General features: G+C 36.2%; 1 protein-coding gene across 1 annotated transcript in view; it reads right to left on the bottom strand.

Moving 5' to 3' along the window:
- The window catches only part of LOC106088785 (salivary glue protein Sgs-3), a 12,489-nt gene extending 4,182 nt beyond the window's left edge, over nucleotides 1-8,307 (bottom strand). The window contains exon 1 of the mRNA XM_013254505.2: nucleotides 8,129-8,307. Within this exon, the coding sequence (XP_013109959.2) occupies nucleotides 8,129-8,146 (18 nt within the window). The 5' untranslated portion in view covers nucleotides 8,147-8,307. The remainder of the gene's footprint in view (nucleotides 1-8,128) is intronic.
- Between the last annotated feature and the right edge of the window lie 5,307 nt (nucleotides 8,308-13,614).

Raw genomic sequence — 13,614 nt, 5'->3', positions numbered from 1 at the left:
AGTTTGAGTGTTTCTTCTTTCTTTCTTTTTTTGGAGGGTTTTTATTTTGATTCTCTTTTTTTCTACTGCCTGGTGTTTGCGTTGGGCATAGGGGGGTGGGACGAAAAATAAATGAAGAAGTGAAATGCGAATAATTTATGTGCTGGGCCCGTAAGGGGCGTTCATTAACCTCTGGCCATGAAAGGTCTGGTCTGGTAGGTGTCAACAAATCAAAGTTTCCGAACATGCAAAATATCACTGTCACTCGTAATTAATTCGATACTGCTTTGGAGGAGCTCATCTAATTCCCCACCACCCCACCTATTCAATTTTATGGATATTTTCATAGCATCGTTTTGTTTTTGTTTTCTTTCTTCTGGGCTTGTTGATTGGCAGTTTATTGGACTTTTTTTCTCTCTTTGTAACAAAATCATTTTGAGGTGCTTTTCTTTCAGGGGGAGATTAAATTAGCTAGAGATTAAAGCCATTAAATGCTTATTGGAAGCCATAATCATGGAAGTAGTCGAAATGTCGAAAAGGAAATTTGTTGTTGTTTTTGTTTGTCGCTCCAGCATCTCTACCAGTTTTTCGGCTTATTTTAGGATTCATAGATAAGAGAATTATTCTGATTTCTCTAGAGTAACTCGATATTTTCAAGGGGACCTGTTCTTTGCTAATATTTTAAGAGATTTGCAAACTAGTAATCGGCCATAAGGCCTTTCCCAGTTTGGAAATAAAATTCAAATTGCTATTTATTGACGCCCAATTTAAATAATCAAATGCATCTTTTACTAAATCTTCATAATTTCTATGGGCTGTATAGCCCATGGCTTTAATGAATTGCAGCGGGATAGCAAAAAGAAAGCATCGTCCAAAAACAAGTTTGCCATTTAAGCTGATAAAATTGAAATTAAAATCTTTCTTTCCATAAGTTGACATTTTAATGCTACTCGTATTGAAACTAGTCTGGGGATTACCCAAGAACGTGGCTAATAATAATTAATTTGAAATTGCTTGTTAGACAGCATGTTTTTCTTTCTTTCATAATTATTTAGAATTTTTGAGATATGCTTTCGCAAAATTTATGAAGGAATTATTTCATGATGATTCTATTCTAAGAAAACTATTTGGAAATAATGTGAGTTGAGACAGAAATATGCAAGAGGAAACCGAAACAAGTTAAAGCCATTTAAGTTTGGTCAGGGCGTACTTTGTATACCTACCACCTTTGGTTTTGGTTGAACGAGTAGCCCACCACAATGGCCCATAATATGGCGAAGCAGAAGAAAAGTTGTGACTTTTAAGATCAGACCCCTTAGAAGTATTTTAACATCGTCTGCGTAGCAGACGGGTTCAAATCCCTCCTAAGTTACCATTCGTAATAGGTCATTTATGGTGGTGGCGATAAAATGCCCCCCTGTGGAGCGCCACTCTTTATTATTTTTTTAAAAACAAAATTTTAATAAATTTCTTTCTAAAGACAATGTTTCAAATAACCTTTTTCAAAAGACAAAATTTCAGGGAATTTTTTTAAGAAACGATTTCTATGGATTTCTGTTGTAAATGGAATGACTAGTATAGTTTTCTCCCATCTCATAGTGGAGGGTATAATACGGTCTTACCTCAAGCACACTTGGGATTTCTTTGTATTTACAGGACAGCTGATACGAAGTGTTGCGAAATTCACGCTGATATGTCTATCAAACCAGATTTCACAGCCACATGATATTTGTTTTATTGACAGCTCCTTATATTGCTAACAAGCCATCAAAAGCATTTAGGCAAATGCCTTGTCCCTATTTAAAAAGAAAACTATTCGTGTTGGAGTTCAAGTATCATTGTGTGATTGCATTATATTTGGATGAAAATCACAATGGGCTATAGCTGGCGTACTCAAACACCTCAAAGTGAACTAAATATTCGTGTATCGCACCATAAATCATTATAACGATGAGAGTAAGATTTCTTGAAACGTTGTAGAGACTTTTTGCATATGATGATTTATGTATTCAAACAAGTCAGACTGAATCTTGGGAATCCATGACCTTGGATTCTGCATATGCAAATGTACTCAAATGGCATATGTACTCAAATGGCATATATGTGCTTTAAGTACCAAATTTCTGCTAAATTAGGCAAATTAAAGATTCTAAAGGCCGTAGAAGACTAAACGGCAGACTAGTCCGGATGAAAACCGATTTGGAGAATAATTACTATGAATGTTTGGAGTCTTAACAAAACATTACAAGCTAAATTTAACCCAAATTGGATAACATTGCGGCTTTCAGCGGCTCAGGATGTCAAATCGAGACATCGGTTAATATAGGAGCTATATAAGGTTATGCACCGATTTCCACCATACCTGTCACAATTGTTGAAAGTAATAGCAGAACACTACGTGCGAAATGTCAGCCCAGTCTTATAACGATTGCGGCTTCTTAGGCCTCACAATGTCAAATCGAGAGATTGGGTTATAGTGGAGCTATATGGAAGCTATATCCAACGACCTACATCAATAAGAAGTATCTGCTCAAAATTTCGATATAGGGATTTTCACAGACAGACGGACAGACCGACAGATAGGCAAACGAACATTGGTAGATTGACTAAGAATGTCAAGACTATCAAGAACACATACTTTATGGAGTCGGAAAGCAAAATTTCGATGTATTATACCTCTAGCCAATGGTGGCGGGTATAAAAAGTATAATGGATCAAAAATGCTTCCTGTGGGTGATTAAAAAAAATAAATCAGGAGATGGGATCATGAATTAAAATCGCGAGATCGGTTTATATTCTAACCATGTTGGAGGTCGTAGAAGAAGTCATCGTGAAAAATTTCAGCCAAATCAGATAATGGCTGCACCATGTAGGGGCTTAAAATTGCACCTCGGATGATCGGTTTATATATTAGCTATATCAGGTTATAGACAAATTCAGACCAATTTCAGCCAAATTGGATAATTTTTGTGGCCTTATTTTTTGTGGGGCTTATAAAGTCAAATTGACGTATTGATTTATTGGTGGTTATATCCAAATAGTGTCAACAATGACCTACATCAATAACAAGTATCTGTGCAAAATTTTAAGTGGCTAGCTTCATTCGTTCGACCGTTTTGGTTATATCGACAGACGGATGGACATGGCTGCATCGACTCAGAATGGTATAATGAAGTTGGTATACACTATACTATTGTGGAGGTATAAAAATTTAACATCAATATAAATTGTTTAAATAATATAAATGCTCTAAAATTGGATCATAGAATCGAAGGTCAGATTAAGGAAAATTATATTAGCGCAAATCGAATAGTGAGTTTTCGTTACATCGCACAGTGGACCAAATGGCGAAAAAATTAGAAATATGTCCACAACTTTTTATCTTCCTGTAATTTGTAGGGGATTTTCTCTTGATTCTCGAGATTGCTGGTGAATTTCATGGAAATCGGTTCAGATTTAGATATATTTCTAATATATTTATATATATCTCCCAATTTGCACTTCTACAGCCACTGCAAGCTCACTTATTGACCAATCTTGCCAAAACTTTGTTCAACGCTTTCTTCGACATATATATGTTCGTCCGGTTTTTAGAAATATTGCAATAAAGTACTCATTTTTTAACCGATTCTCTTCGAATTTGGCTGGAAGGTTTTTCTTATGACTCTTGACATTACTGGTTGATTTCATAGAAATCGACCCAGATTTAGACGGACAACAAATGCGACCCGTGCCTTGATTACAAGAAAACATCGACTAGCAGACAGACCGAAATAGCCAAATCGAATCAGGATATGATTCTCAGCCGATCGGTATATTTATCGTTGCCTCGCCCTTTCATTGAAATGTCTTAAATTCTTTGCAAAATATCTACCCTTTCTCTTTTCCGTAGATGGTCTTCACATATTGAAACTAAAAATCAAAAATGTTAACATATTTAACCTCGATTGTCAATAAAATTATTCGATTTATGTGTACACAATATTCGCTATAGAAGAGTTATTTTTTAAGGTTGAAAAGCGAAGGCGGGTTTGCATATCACGAAAATAAAAAAAATGCCTGAGGTCTGTTAGAGTAGAGAATACGCAGCTTATCTTTATTCCATATAGGTTCTTCCAAGTAAGAGATGCAGCTACATAAAGAAATTAAATTTCCTAGCATAATGGGTACAACAGGTTAAAGTTTCCCCTAGATAAGGATTTACAAACCTACAAAGCAGGGGTTCACTATTTTCCTCTTCCGAGACATTATTGGGGCAATAACTGAAATAATCTCAGACTGGCTAAGACAATCTTTGCCCATAGTGATTCTAATCTTGCGAAAAACGAAAGCCTCTGGCACGAATTGAACCCACAACCCTTGCCCTGGTAACCCGAGCTCGCTACCAAATCAGCGATATTAATTTATTCGAAATTTATGATATTCGAATGGTTGAGTTATATGAGTAATCCAGTTATGCATACAAGACAGGTGACAACATTAGTTTTACCAGATATTCAAGCCAACATGTGGTAGGTAAAGTCTTATCTTGCTTACAAAAATACTTGGACAATATGGACATGTGTAAATCGAATCAGGTAGTGATTCTGAGTCTATGGCTTTACTTAAAGTTGGACATGTGTCTCATCCTTCTGAGAAAAGTCAGTAAATGAATAAAGTTACGATAGGCTAACACTTTCTGATTCAACTAAGCTATACCCATCTGGGAAGAAATAGTTGGTGCATCCATCTCACTTTGTTTGATATTTTTTACGTCGCAATTTTTCATATTTAATAAATATGGACAGCAGGAATCTAGCCCTATTTACTTAATTATTTTCTTAATTATACCCTCCATCATGGAATGGGGGTATACTAATTTCGTCATTCTGTTTGTAACACCTCGAAATATGCGTCTAAGACCGCATAAAGTATATATATTCTTGATCGTCGTGACATTGCCGCTTGAAATTTTCCACAAATACTTTTTATTAGTGTAGGTCGGTTGATATTGTAAATGGGCCAAATCGGTCCATGTTTTGATATAGCTGCCATATAAACCGATCTTGGGTCTTGACTCTTGAGCCTCTAGAGGGCGCAATTCTCGTCCGATTTTATTGAAATTTTGCTCGTAGAGTTTTGGTTGCACTTCCAACAACTACGCTTAGTATGGTTTTAATCGGTCCATGTTTTGATATAGCTGCCATATATAAACCGATCTTGGGTCTTGACTTATTGAGCTTCTAGAGGGCGCAATCCTTATCCGATTTGGCTGAAATTTTGTACAACGGCTTCTCCCTTGACCTTCAACATACGTGTTCAATATGGTCTTAATCTATCTATAGCCTCATACAACACTCATATAAACCGATCTCCCAGTTATTCTCCTTGAGGAGAGAAGGCGCAATTCTTATCCGAATGGACTGAAATATTACCAGATGACTTCTTCTATGGTCTTCAACTTTCCGAAATGGACTATAGCTTGATATATCTCCAAATGCCTAAAAAGAGGTACCGCGCAAAGAACTCGACAAATGCGATCAATGGTGGAGGGTATATAAGATTCGGCCCGGCCGAACTTAGCACGCTCTTACTTGTTATACCCTACACCACCACTGTGGTACATGGTATTGTAGATTTGTGCATTTGTTTGCAACGCTAAGAAGGAGAAGAGCTAAACCCATCGAAAAGTATGCGGATCGGCTTAGAACCACTTTCTGATTCGATTTATCTTTGTCCGTTTGTCTGTCCATGTATTTTTGTAATCAAGGTACAGGTCGCATTTGTTGTCCGATTTTCACAAAAATTTGCAAAGTGTCTTTTTTTGGTCCAACGACGAACGCTATTGATTTTGAAAAAAATCGGTCCAGATTTAGATAAAGCTCCCATATATATCTTTCATCCGATAAGCCCTTTAAAATCTGTAGAAGCCACAACTTTGGTCCGATCCTTACAAAACTTGGCACAAAGTATTTTTTTTAACGACCCATAATGTTTGCAAAATTTTATTGAAATCGGCCCAGATTTAGATATAGCTCTCATATATATCTTTCATCCGATATGCTCTTTTAAAGCTGTAGGAGCCACAATTTTGATCCGATCTTTACCAAATTAAGCACAAAGTGCTTTTTGTGACGTCCCAATATGTGCTCAAAATTTCATATAAATCGGTTCAGATTTAGTTATAGCTCCCATACATTACTTTCGTCCGATTTGATCTATTAAGCCTTTAGAAGGCACAATTTTGGTCCAATCTTTACAACATTTGGCACAAATTGAATTTTTTAACGACCCATAATGTTTGCAAAATTTTATTGAAATCGGCCCAGATTTAGATATAGCTCTCATATATATCTTTCATCCGATGTGCCCTTTTAAAGCTGTAGAAGCCACAATTTTGGAGCGATCTCTACCAAATTTGGCACGAAGTGCTTTTTGTGACGTCCCAATATGTGTGCAAAATTTCATCTAAATCGGTTCAGATTTAGATATAGCTTCCATATATAACTTTCGTCCGATTTGACCTATAAAGGCTTTAGAAGGCACAATTTTGGTGCGATCTTTACCAAATTTGGCATGAAGTGCTTTTTGTGACGTCCCAATATGTGTGCAAAATTTCATCATAATCGGATCAGATTTATATATAGCTCCCATATATATCTTTCATCCGATAAGCCCTTTTAAAGCTGTAGGAGCCACATTTTTTGTCCGATCTTTACCAAATTTGGCACGAAGTGCTTTTTGTGACGTCCCAATATGTGTGCAAAATTTCATCATGATCGGATCAGATTTATATATAGCTCCCATATATATCTTTCATCCGATATGGTATTTTAAGGCTGTAGCAGGCATAATTTTGGTCCGGTCTTTACAAAATTTGGCGTAGAGCCTTTCATTCAACGTCCTCATATATGTGCAAAGTTTCATAAAAATCGGTCCAGATTTAGATATAGCTCCTATATATATTTTAATTACATCCCAATACGTGTGCAAAATTTCATCAAAATCGATTTAGATCAAACTCCCATATATATCTTTTATGCCTTTCGACTTTTAAGGTCCAATTTTTGTACCATCGTAAGAAAATCATATAAGGTTCTATGCGATATTTCAATAGGTATGCAAAATTAAAAATCTGACTAAATTTTGATATAAGTGGTATCTAAAAGAGTTTTACGTATACTGTAGGTGGTGTAGGGTATTATATAGTCCGCTCCGCCCGACTTTTGCCTTTCCCTACTGGTTAACATTTACGATTATGTTCTTGTTGCAATTTTGTTTTCAATTAAGTTTCAATCAAAGTCTGTAATAAAATATTCCACATTACATGCTGCAAGCAAACTTGTAACAAAAAACGTGTTTGCCATACCATTATCTACATCACAATAAATCACTAGAAATTTTAATAAACAACTCTGGCATAGATTACCAAAGCAATTAGTTATATAAACCATAAATTGCACAACATTTAGAAATAATTTGCTCTTGCCATTTAAAAAAAAAAAAGAAAAACAACGATGTTTGCTACATTGCAACACATGCCCATAAATCTCAGTTCGATGGCCGTTGGTGTCCTTGAAGCGCCAACTGCTGAATGCACTCACTCAAGCAGCTGACCACGGTCATTATCATCACAATGTCTGAAGGTCAATGCAAAATGAATGCAATGGCTGTTGATTTTACTGTACAAACATTTCAGGCAATCGACAACAAAGCAAAAGAAAAAAAATATTTCATGAATTGTCTGGAAGGCAAGACAGGCTTGAGAGACAAAGTCCTTGAGAAGAGATAACACAAACTCAAAATCCCATAGCGCTTAACTGAGAACACAATTTCACAAACCAATCACTTTTTAAAAAAAATTTTTTTTTTAGAGTTTTTTCTTTGCTATCGGCTTAATTTAATATAATTGTTACCGATATGGTCTTTTGAAGATTTCATCTTCATTAATATTTTTTGGCATTTAATCCATTTTTCATGCATAGACACTTCCTGATTTGGAATCACCATTAACAAAAATTCGATGTTTTGTTATAATTATTCATAATTTTTGGCACATTTAATTGTTCATATCCATGACACCTTTTAATTAAAAATTAACACCCATTCATTAAAGTTCTTCGTTCTCATCATGCCATCATGGTCCATTTTCTAACACTTCAGAACTTACTGAACACCAAAATCTCATAGTGCGTGCTTGTGAGTGTGCGTTTGTGGGTCTAGTTTTCTTCCGATGAAGAGAGATGGGAATATCTGCTGCCACAAAACGGTTAACAACGAAACGATGCGATATTGAAATTGGACTGAAAAGATTTTCGAATCTACAACATGATTTTATAAGAAAATTCAAAACAAACAGCTCCAAATGATAACAGTAACCATTGGCATCGAAGATCGAACAAAAACAACACAGCCGAAACAAGTAAGACCCGGTGTATGCTGTTTTAGCCCAGCAACAAATAACAACCATGCTGGCTGAATACCACGAATTAGTTTTACTCTATGCATCAAATGGTCTATGATGAACTAAATGAAACTGTAGTAAATTTATGGGTAAACATAGTAGTATTATTTTATGCAAATGAGGCTAAACATTACCAAAATCATAAGCGTTCACTTATGAGTGTTTCCTTCCGGCTGACAAGTCATATTAGGGAAATTTTATTTAATAATTAGGAAATTGCTGCAACAACAATATGGAGGAATTGTGAGTGGTAAAGAGGTTAATATGATACAAATGGTTCAGTATTGTATCGATATTGAACAAAAAAAAAGCTATTTTTGTGAGCAAAAGAAGTCGAATCGAGAAATTGGTCCTACTGTTGCCGCAATAGAAGATATTATTTAAGTAGCGAAGATAGGCCTATTTGCCAATTTAAAGTCTTTATTCATAAACGGCCCAGTTTGTATTCAATTTATCTAATGGGTTGCCCAAAGAGTAATTGCGGATTTTTCATATAGTCGGCGTTGAAAAATTTTTTCACAGCTTGTGACTCTGTAATTGCATTCTTTCTTCTGTCAGTTATCAGCTGTTACTTTTAGCTTGCTTTAGAAAAAAAGTGTAAAAAAAGTAAATTTGATTAAAGTTCATTCTAAGTATTATTAAAAATGCATTTACTTTCTTTTAAAAAATTCGCAATTACTTTTTGGGCAACCATAAAATCAATCCTTGTTAAATATGGTATCGATCATGGATGGGCAGCATACATATCCTGTGCCCGCGGGCGGGCATACATATCCAGACGCACCCGTACAATGAAAACAACTTCGTATTGCTTCGTTCGGCCGACTCTATTTAAAAGCTATTTCATTTAGTTGATGTTGTTATTTTCACTTTCGGCCTGTATTTACCTTGTGTTGGTTGAAACTTAAGCTCGAGGCCTTAATTTTGGCGTTTCATATCCTGCTTCCCCAGTCATGGCCGATATTGTAATGGAAGAGCACTTGGAGAAATCAATAAACAACTGTGATATTAGACCTAAGGTACTAAGTAAATATGTAGACAACCTTTTTATACCCTCCACCATAGGATGGCGGTGTACTAATTTCGTCATTCAGTTTGTAACACCTCGAAATATGCGTCTGAGACCCCATAAAGTATATATATTCTTGATCGTCATGTCATTTTAAGTGGATCTAGCCATATCCGTCCGCCTGTCTGACCGATATAACCGATCTTTGATCTTGACTTCTTGAGCCAATAGAGCACGCAAGTCTCATCCGATTTGGCTGAAATTTTAGCATGTTGTGTTTTGTTATGACTTCAATAACTCTAGTTAGTATGGTTAAAATCGGTATATGTTTTCATATAGCTGCCATATAAACCGATCTAGGATATTGACGTCTTGAGCCTGTAGAGGGCGCAGTTCTCATACGATTTAACTGAAATTTTGCATGAGGTGTTTTGTTATGACTTCCAACAACTGTGTTAAGTATGGCGCAAATCGGTACATTACCTAATATAGCTGCTATATAAACCGATCTGGGAAATTGATTTCTTGAGCCTCTAGAGGGCGAATTCCTAATCCGATTTGGCAGAAATTTTTTAACAATGGCTTCTCCCATTCGTAATCATTATGTTCTGAATCGATCTATAGCTTTATACAGCTCCCATATGAACTCATCTTCCGATTTTGCTTCTTGAGCCCCTACAAGGCTCATTCTTATCCGAATGCACCGTAATATTACACAATAACTTCTACAAAGTTCAGCATTCAATTCATTTATGGTCCGAATCGGACTATAATTTGATATAGCTCGAATTGCATAATAGTTCTTATTCATTATTCTTTGTTTGCCTAAAAAGAGATACCGCGCAGAGAACTCGATAAACGGTATGGTGGAGGGTATATATAAGATTCGGCCCGGCCGAACTTTGCACGATCTTACTTGTTAATGCTTCTCATAGAGCCAAATCTGGAGATCGATTTATGTGACAGCTGCATCAAGTTATTGCTCGATGTACACAAAACTTGACATAGATGTAAGAAATATTACCAGAATATCATAGGTATAATTGCAGTCTTCACTTTAATGAATTGTGCTTCTGGTGGCTCTAGAAATCAAATCAGAAGATACATACGTATATTTGAAAGCTATACCTAAGTGTCTTTAGCTCAGACAAAACGTTGTCCTAGTATCAAAGCGAATTTCGCGAACAATCAATTATTGTGAATATTTTTCAGGATATTAACCATGTTTAAGTCCTTGGCGTAGGGATTAACATTTTCATTTTATTCGCAATGCTTCGCGGCTTATATCTGATTCGTTCCGCTTGTATCCTATTACAACAACAACAACAAAAATCTCATTTTTAACACAGCAGAAATTTTAATATTCTGTCATGAAATAAAAAAAAAATGTCGAAAAATATGAATTTTCACGCCTTTTATCTAAATTCCTGTTGATTGAGTAAAAAAAAACAAAAGAAACACGCCCATTAAAATTAAAAGCCGATTGTGACGAAAAAAAGAGTCTAATAACCCCAAGATGAAACGCAACCATAAAATTAGTGTAGATCATGTATTTATTGAGAGACCTAAGAACCAGAAACGCGTCTCAGGCGTCATAATAATTAATCGATAACAAACAAAAGATAGTCGGTTAAGATTAATAGCTATGGCGGCGGCAGTTTTTGAAAAAAAAACAAAATTCCATCATAACTTTGCTGTCAAATTAATCGTTGTGCTTTGAATAAATCGAATTGTAAATTTTTTGAGTGCTAATACATTTTAGCCCCCCGCCCACCTAATCACTTCTTTTTTCTTTGCTGTTAGAGTCATCAATCTTAATATGATCTCAGAAAGTTGTCTCCATTTAACACTGCATTTTAATGCTAATTAAATGCTGTCACCCCCTTAAGACAAAATGCCATAATTGAAGATTGAACAAAAAAAAAACTAATGATGTTACCAACCACCAATCAAACCCAACATACCTCTAGTCACCAAACAGCTTAGATCAATAAATTTTAAGTTAGTAAAATTGATTTTAAGTTAGTAAAATGAAAGAAGAAAAAAATATACAATAAATAAAAAGAGAAGCAACATTTAAATCGACATACTATCGTTTACCGCTTGCTTGTTTTAGATGAAAGGTAAAAACATTTCCATTCACAGTGGGCTGAGATGGAAATGATGGTTTGGTTTTTTGTTAAAAATTGCAGTGGTATTCATATAGACAAATGGTGGAAGAGATGAGACTTTGTTATATCCACCACTAAGGGTATGGTATGCCACCATTTTGTCATTCCGTTTGTAACACTTCGATAAAGTTTTCATCTTCAGAGTCATCATAAAAGTCTAAGGCCGGGTTTCTCATTCTCTGGTTATAGTTTATCGTATGGATAGTCTTTTGGTTCTCTGCAAAAAAGTAAGGAATTTCTCTGGGGGGAAAAATTTTTTTCGCTCTCACACATTCTTTTACTAAAACTACGAAACTACGATTCCGTAAAATTTTGTGCAAATTTTTGAGTGCGCTGATTATTTTTACTGAATGCTCCGTAATGTTTCCATGTCTTCTAAATAACCTTAAAAGTGTACTGCTAGTGTCCGTCGTTGGCGGCGAAAATGATACCGCATCACCAATCAATGATGATGGTATAGAATGTTTACTTCCTAGTCAGAATGAGGTCCAAGTAGCAGTGACCCCACTAAAGACCAACAAGTCAGCAGGAGCCGACGGGTTATCCGCCGAACTATTTAAGACCGGAGGCGACACGCTGATAAGGCGTATGCATCAGCTTATCTGCGCAATCTGGCTAGAAGAACGCATACCCGATGATTGGAACCTCAGCATACAATGTCCCCCACACAAGAAAAGAGACAAGACGGAATGTGCCAACTAATACAAAGGAATAAGTCTTTTCCCCATCGCACACAAGATACCCTCGAGCGTACTGTGTGAAAGATAAAAAACCTAATGTCGATGAGATACTTGGGCCCTATCAATGCGGCCTTAGACCTGGACCAGATATTCACCCTGCGCCAAATCCTGGAAAAGACCCGAGAAGGACAAATCAACAATCAACGTTCAAAGGTCAATTTCAAGCCATATCTGATTTTGGTATCCCTGCATAATTAACAAGACTGTGCAGGATGACATTTGCTGATACGCGTTCCTCATTAAGAATAGGAAAGAATCTCTCCGAACCATTTAATACCAAACGAAGTTTCAGACAAGGAGACAGCCTATCTTGTGATCTGTTTAATATCCCCTTGGAGAAGATCATACGAGATGCAGATGTGAATAGATATGGCACACTACTCACAAGAGAACACAGGCTACTCGCCTATGCCGACGACATCGATATAATGGGTCTGACTGTATATGGAGATAAGACGTAATGGATGTATCGACTCCCAAAACGCACTGTACAACCAAACAGATAAAGAAAATTTCGAAAGTTGGGAACCACAACTTTGTGATAATCTGTATCTTTATCTACCTCGGCACCGCCATAACCGAAACGAATGAGAAGTTTTGGAGATAAAGCGAAGAATAATACTGGCATACAGATGCTTCTTTGGATTAGGTAAGCAGTTTAAAAACAAGTAAGAGCGTGCTAAGTTTGACCAGGCTGAATCTTATATACCCTCCACCATGGATCACATTTGTCGAGTTTAGGCAAACAAAGAATATTAAATAAGAACTGTTATGCTATTGGATCTGTATAAAGTTATAGTTCGATTCGGACCATAAATGAATGCCGAACATTGTATAAGTCATTGTGTAATATTTCAGTTTATTCAGATAAGAATTGCGCCTTGTAGGGGCTCAAAAAGCAAAGTCGGGAGTTATGTTTATATGGGAGCTGTATCAAGCTATTAATCGATTCAGACCATATTAAGCACGTATGTCGAAGGTCATAAGAGAAGCCGTTGTACAAAATTACATTCAAATCGGACGAGAAATACTCCCTCTAGCAGCTCAAGAACTCAAGATCCAAGATCGGTTTATATGACAGCTATACCTGATTATGAACCGATTTGAATCATACATAACACAGTTGTTGGAAGTCATAACAAAACACCACATGCGAAATATGAGCCCAATCAGATAAAAATTGCACCCTCTAGAGGCTCAAGAAGTCAAGACCCAAGATCGGCTTATATGGCAGCTATACCAAAACATGGACCGATTTGAACCATACTGGGC

Source organism: Stomoxys calcitrans, chromosome 2 (genome assembly GCF_963082655.1).
Source record: "Stomoxys calcitrans chromosome 2, idStoCalc2.1, whole genome shotgun sequence".
Taxonomy (NCBI): Eukaryota; Metazoa; Arthropoda; class Insecta; order Diptera; family Muscidae; genus Stomoxys; species Stomoxys calcitrans.
Note: the sequence above shows the minus strand (reverse complement) of the source record. Positions and strands in the feature narration are given on the sequence as shown.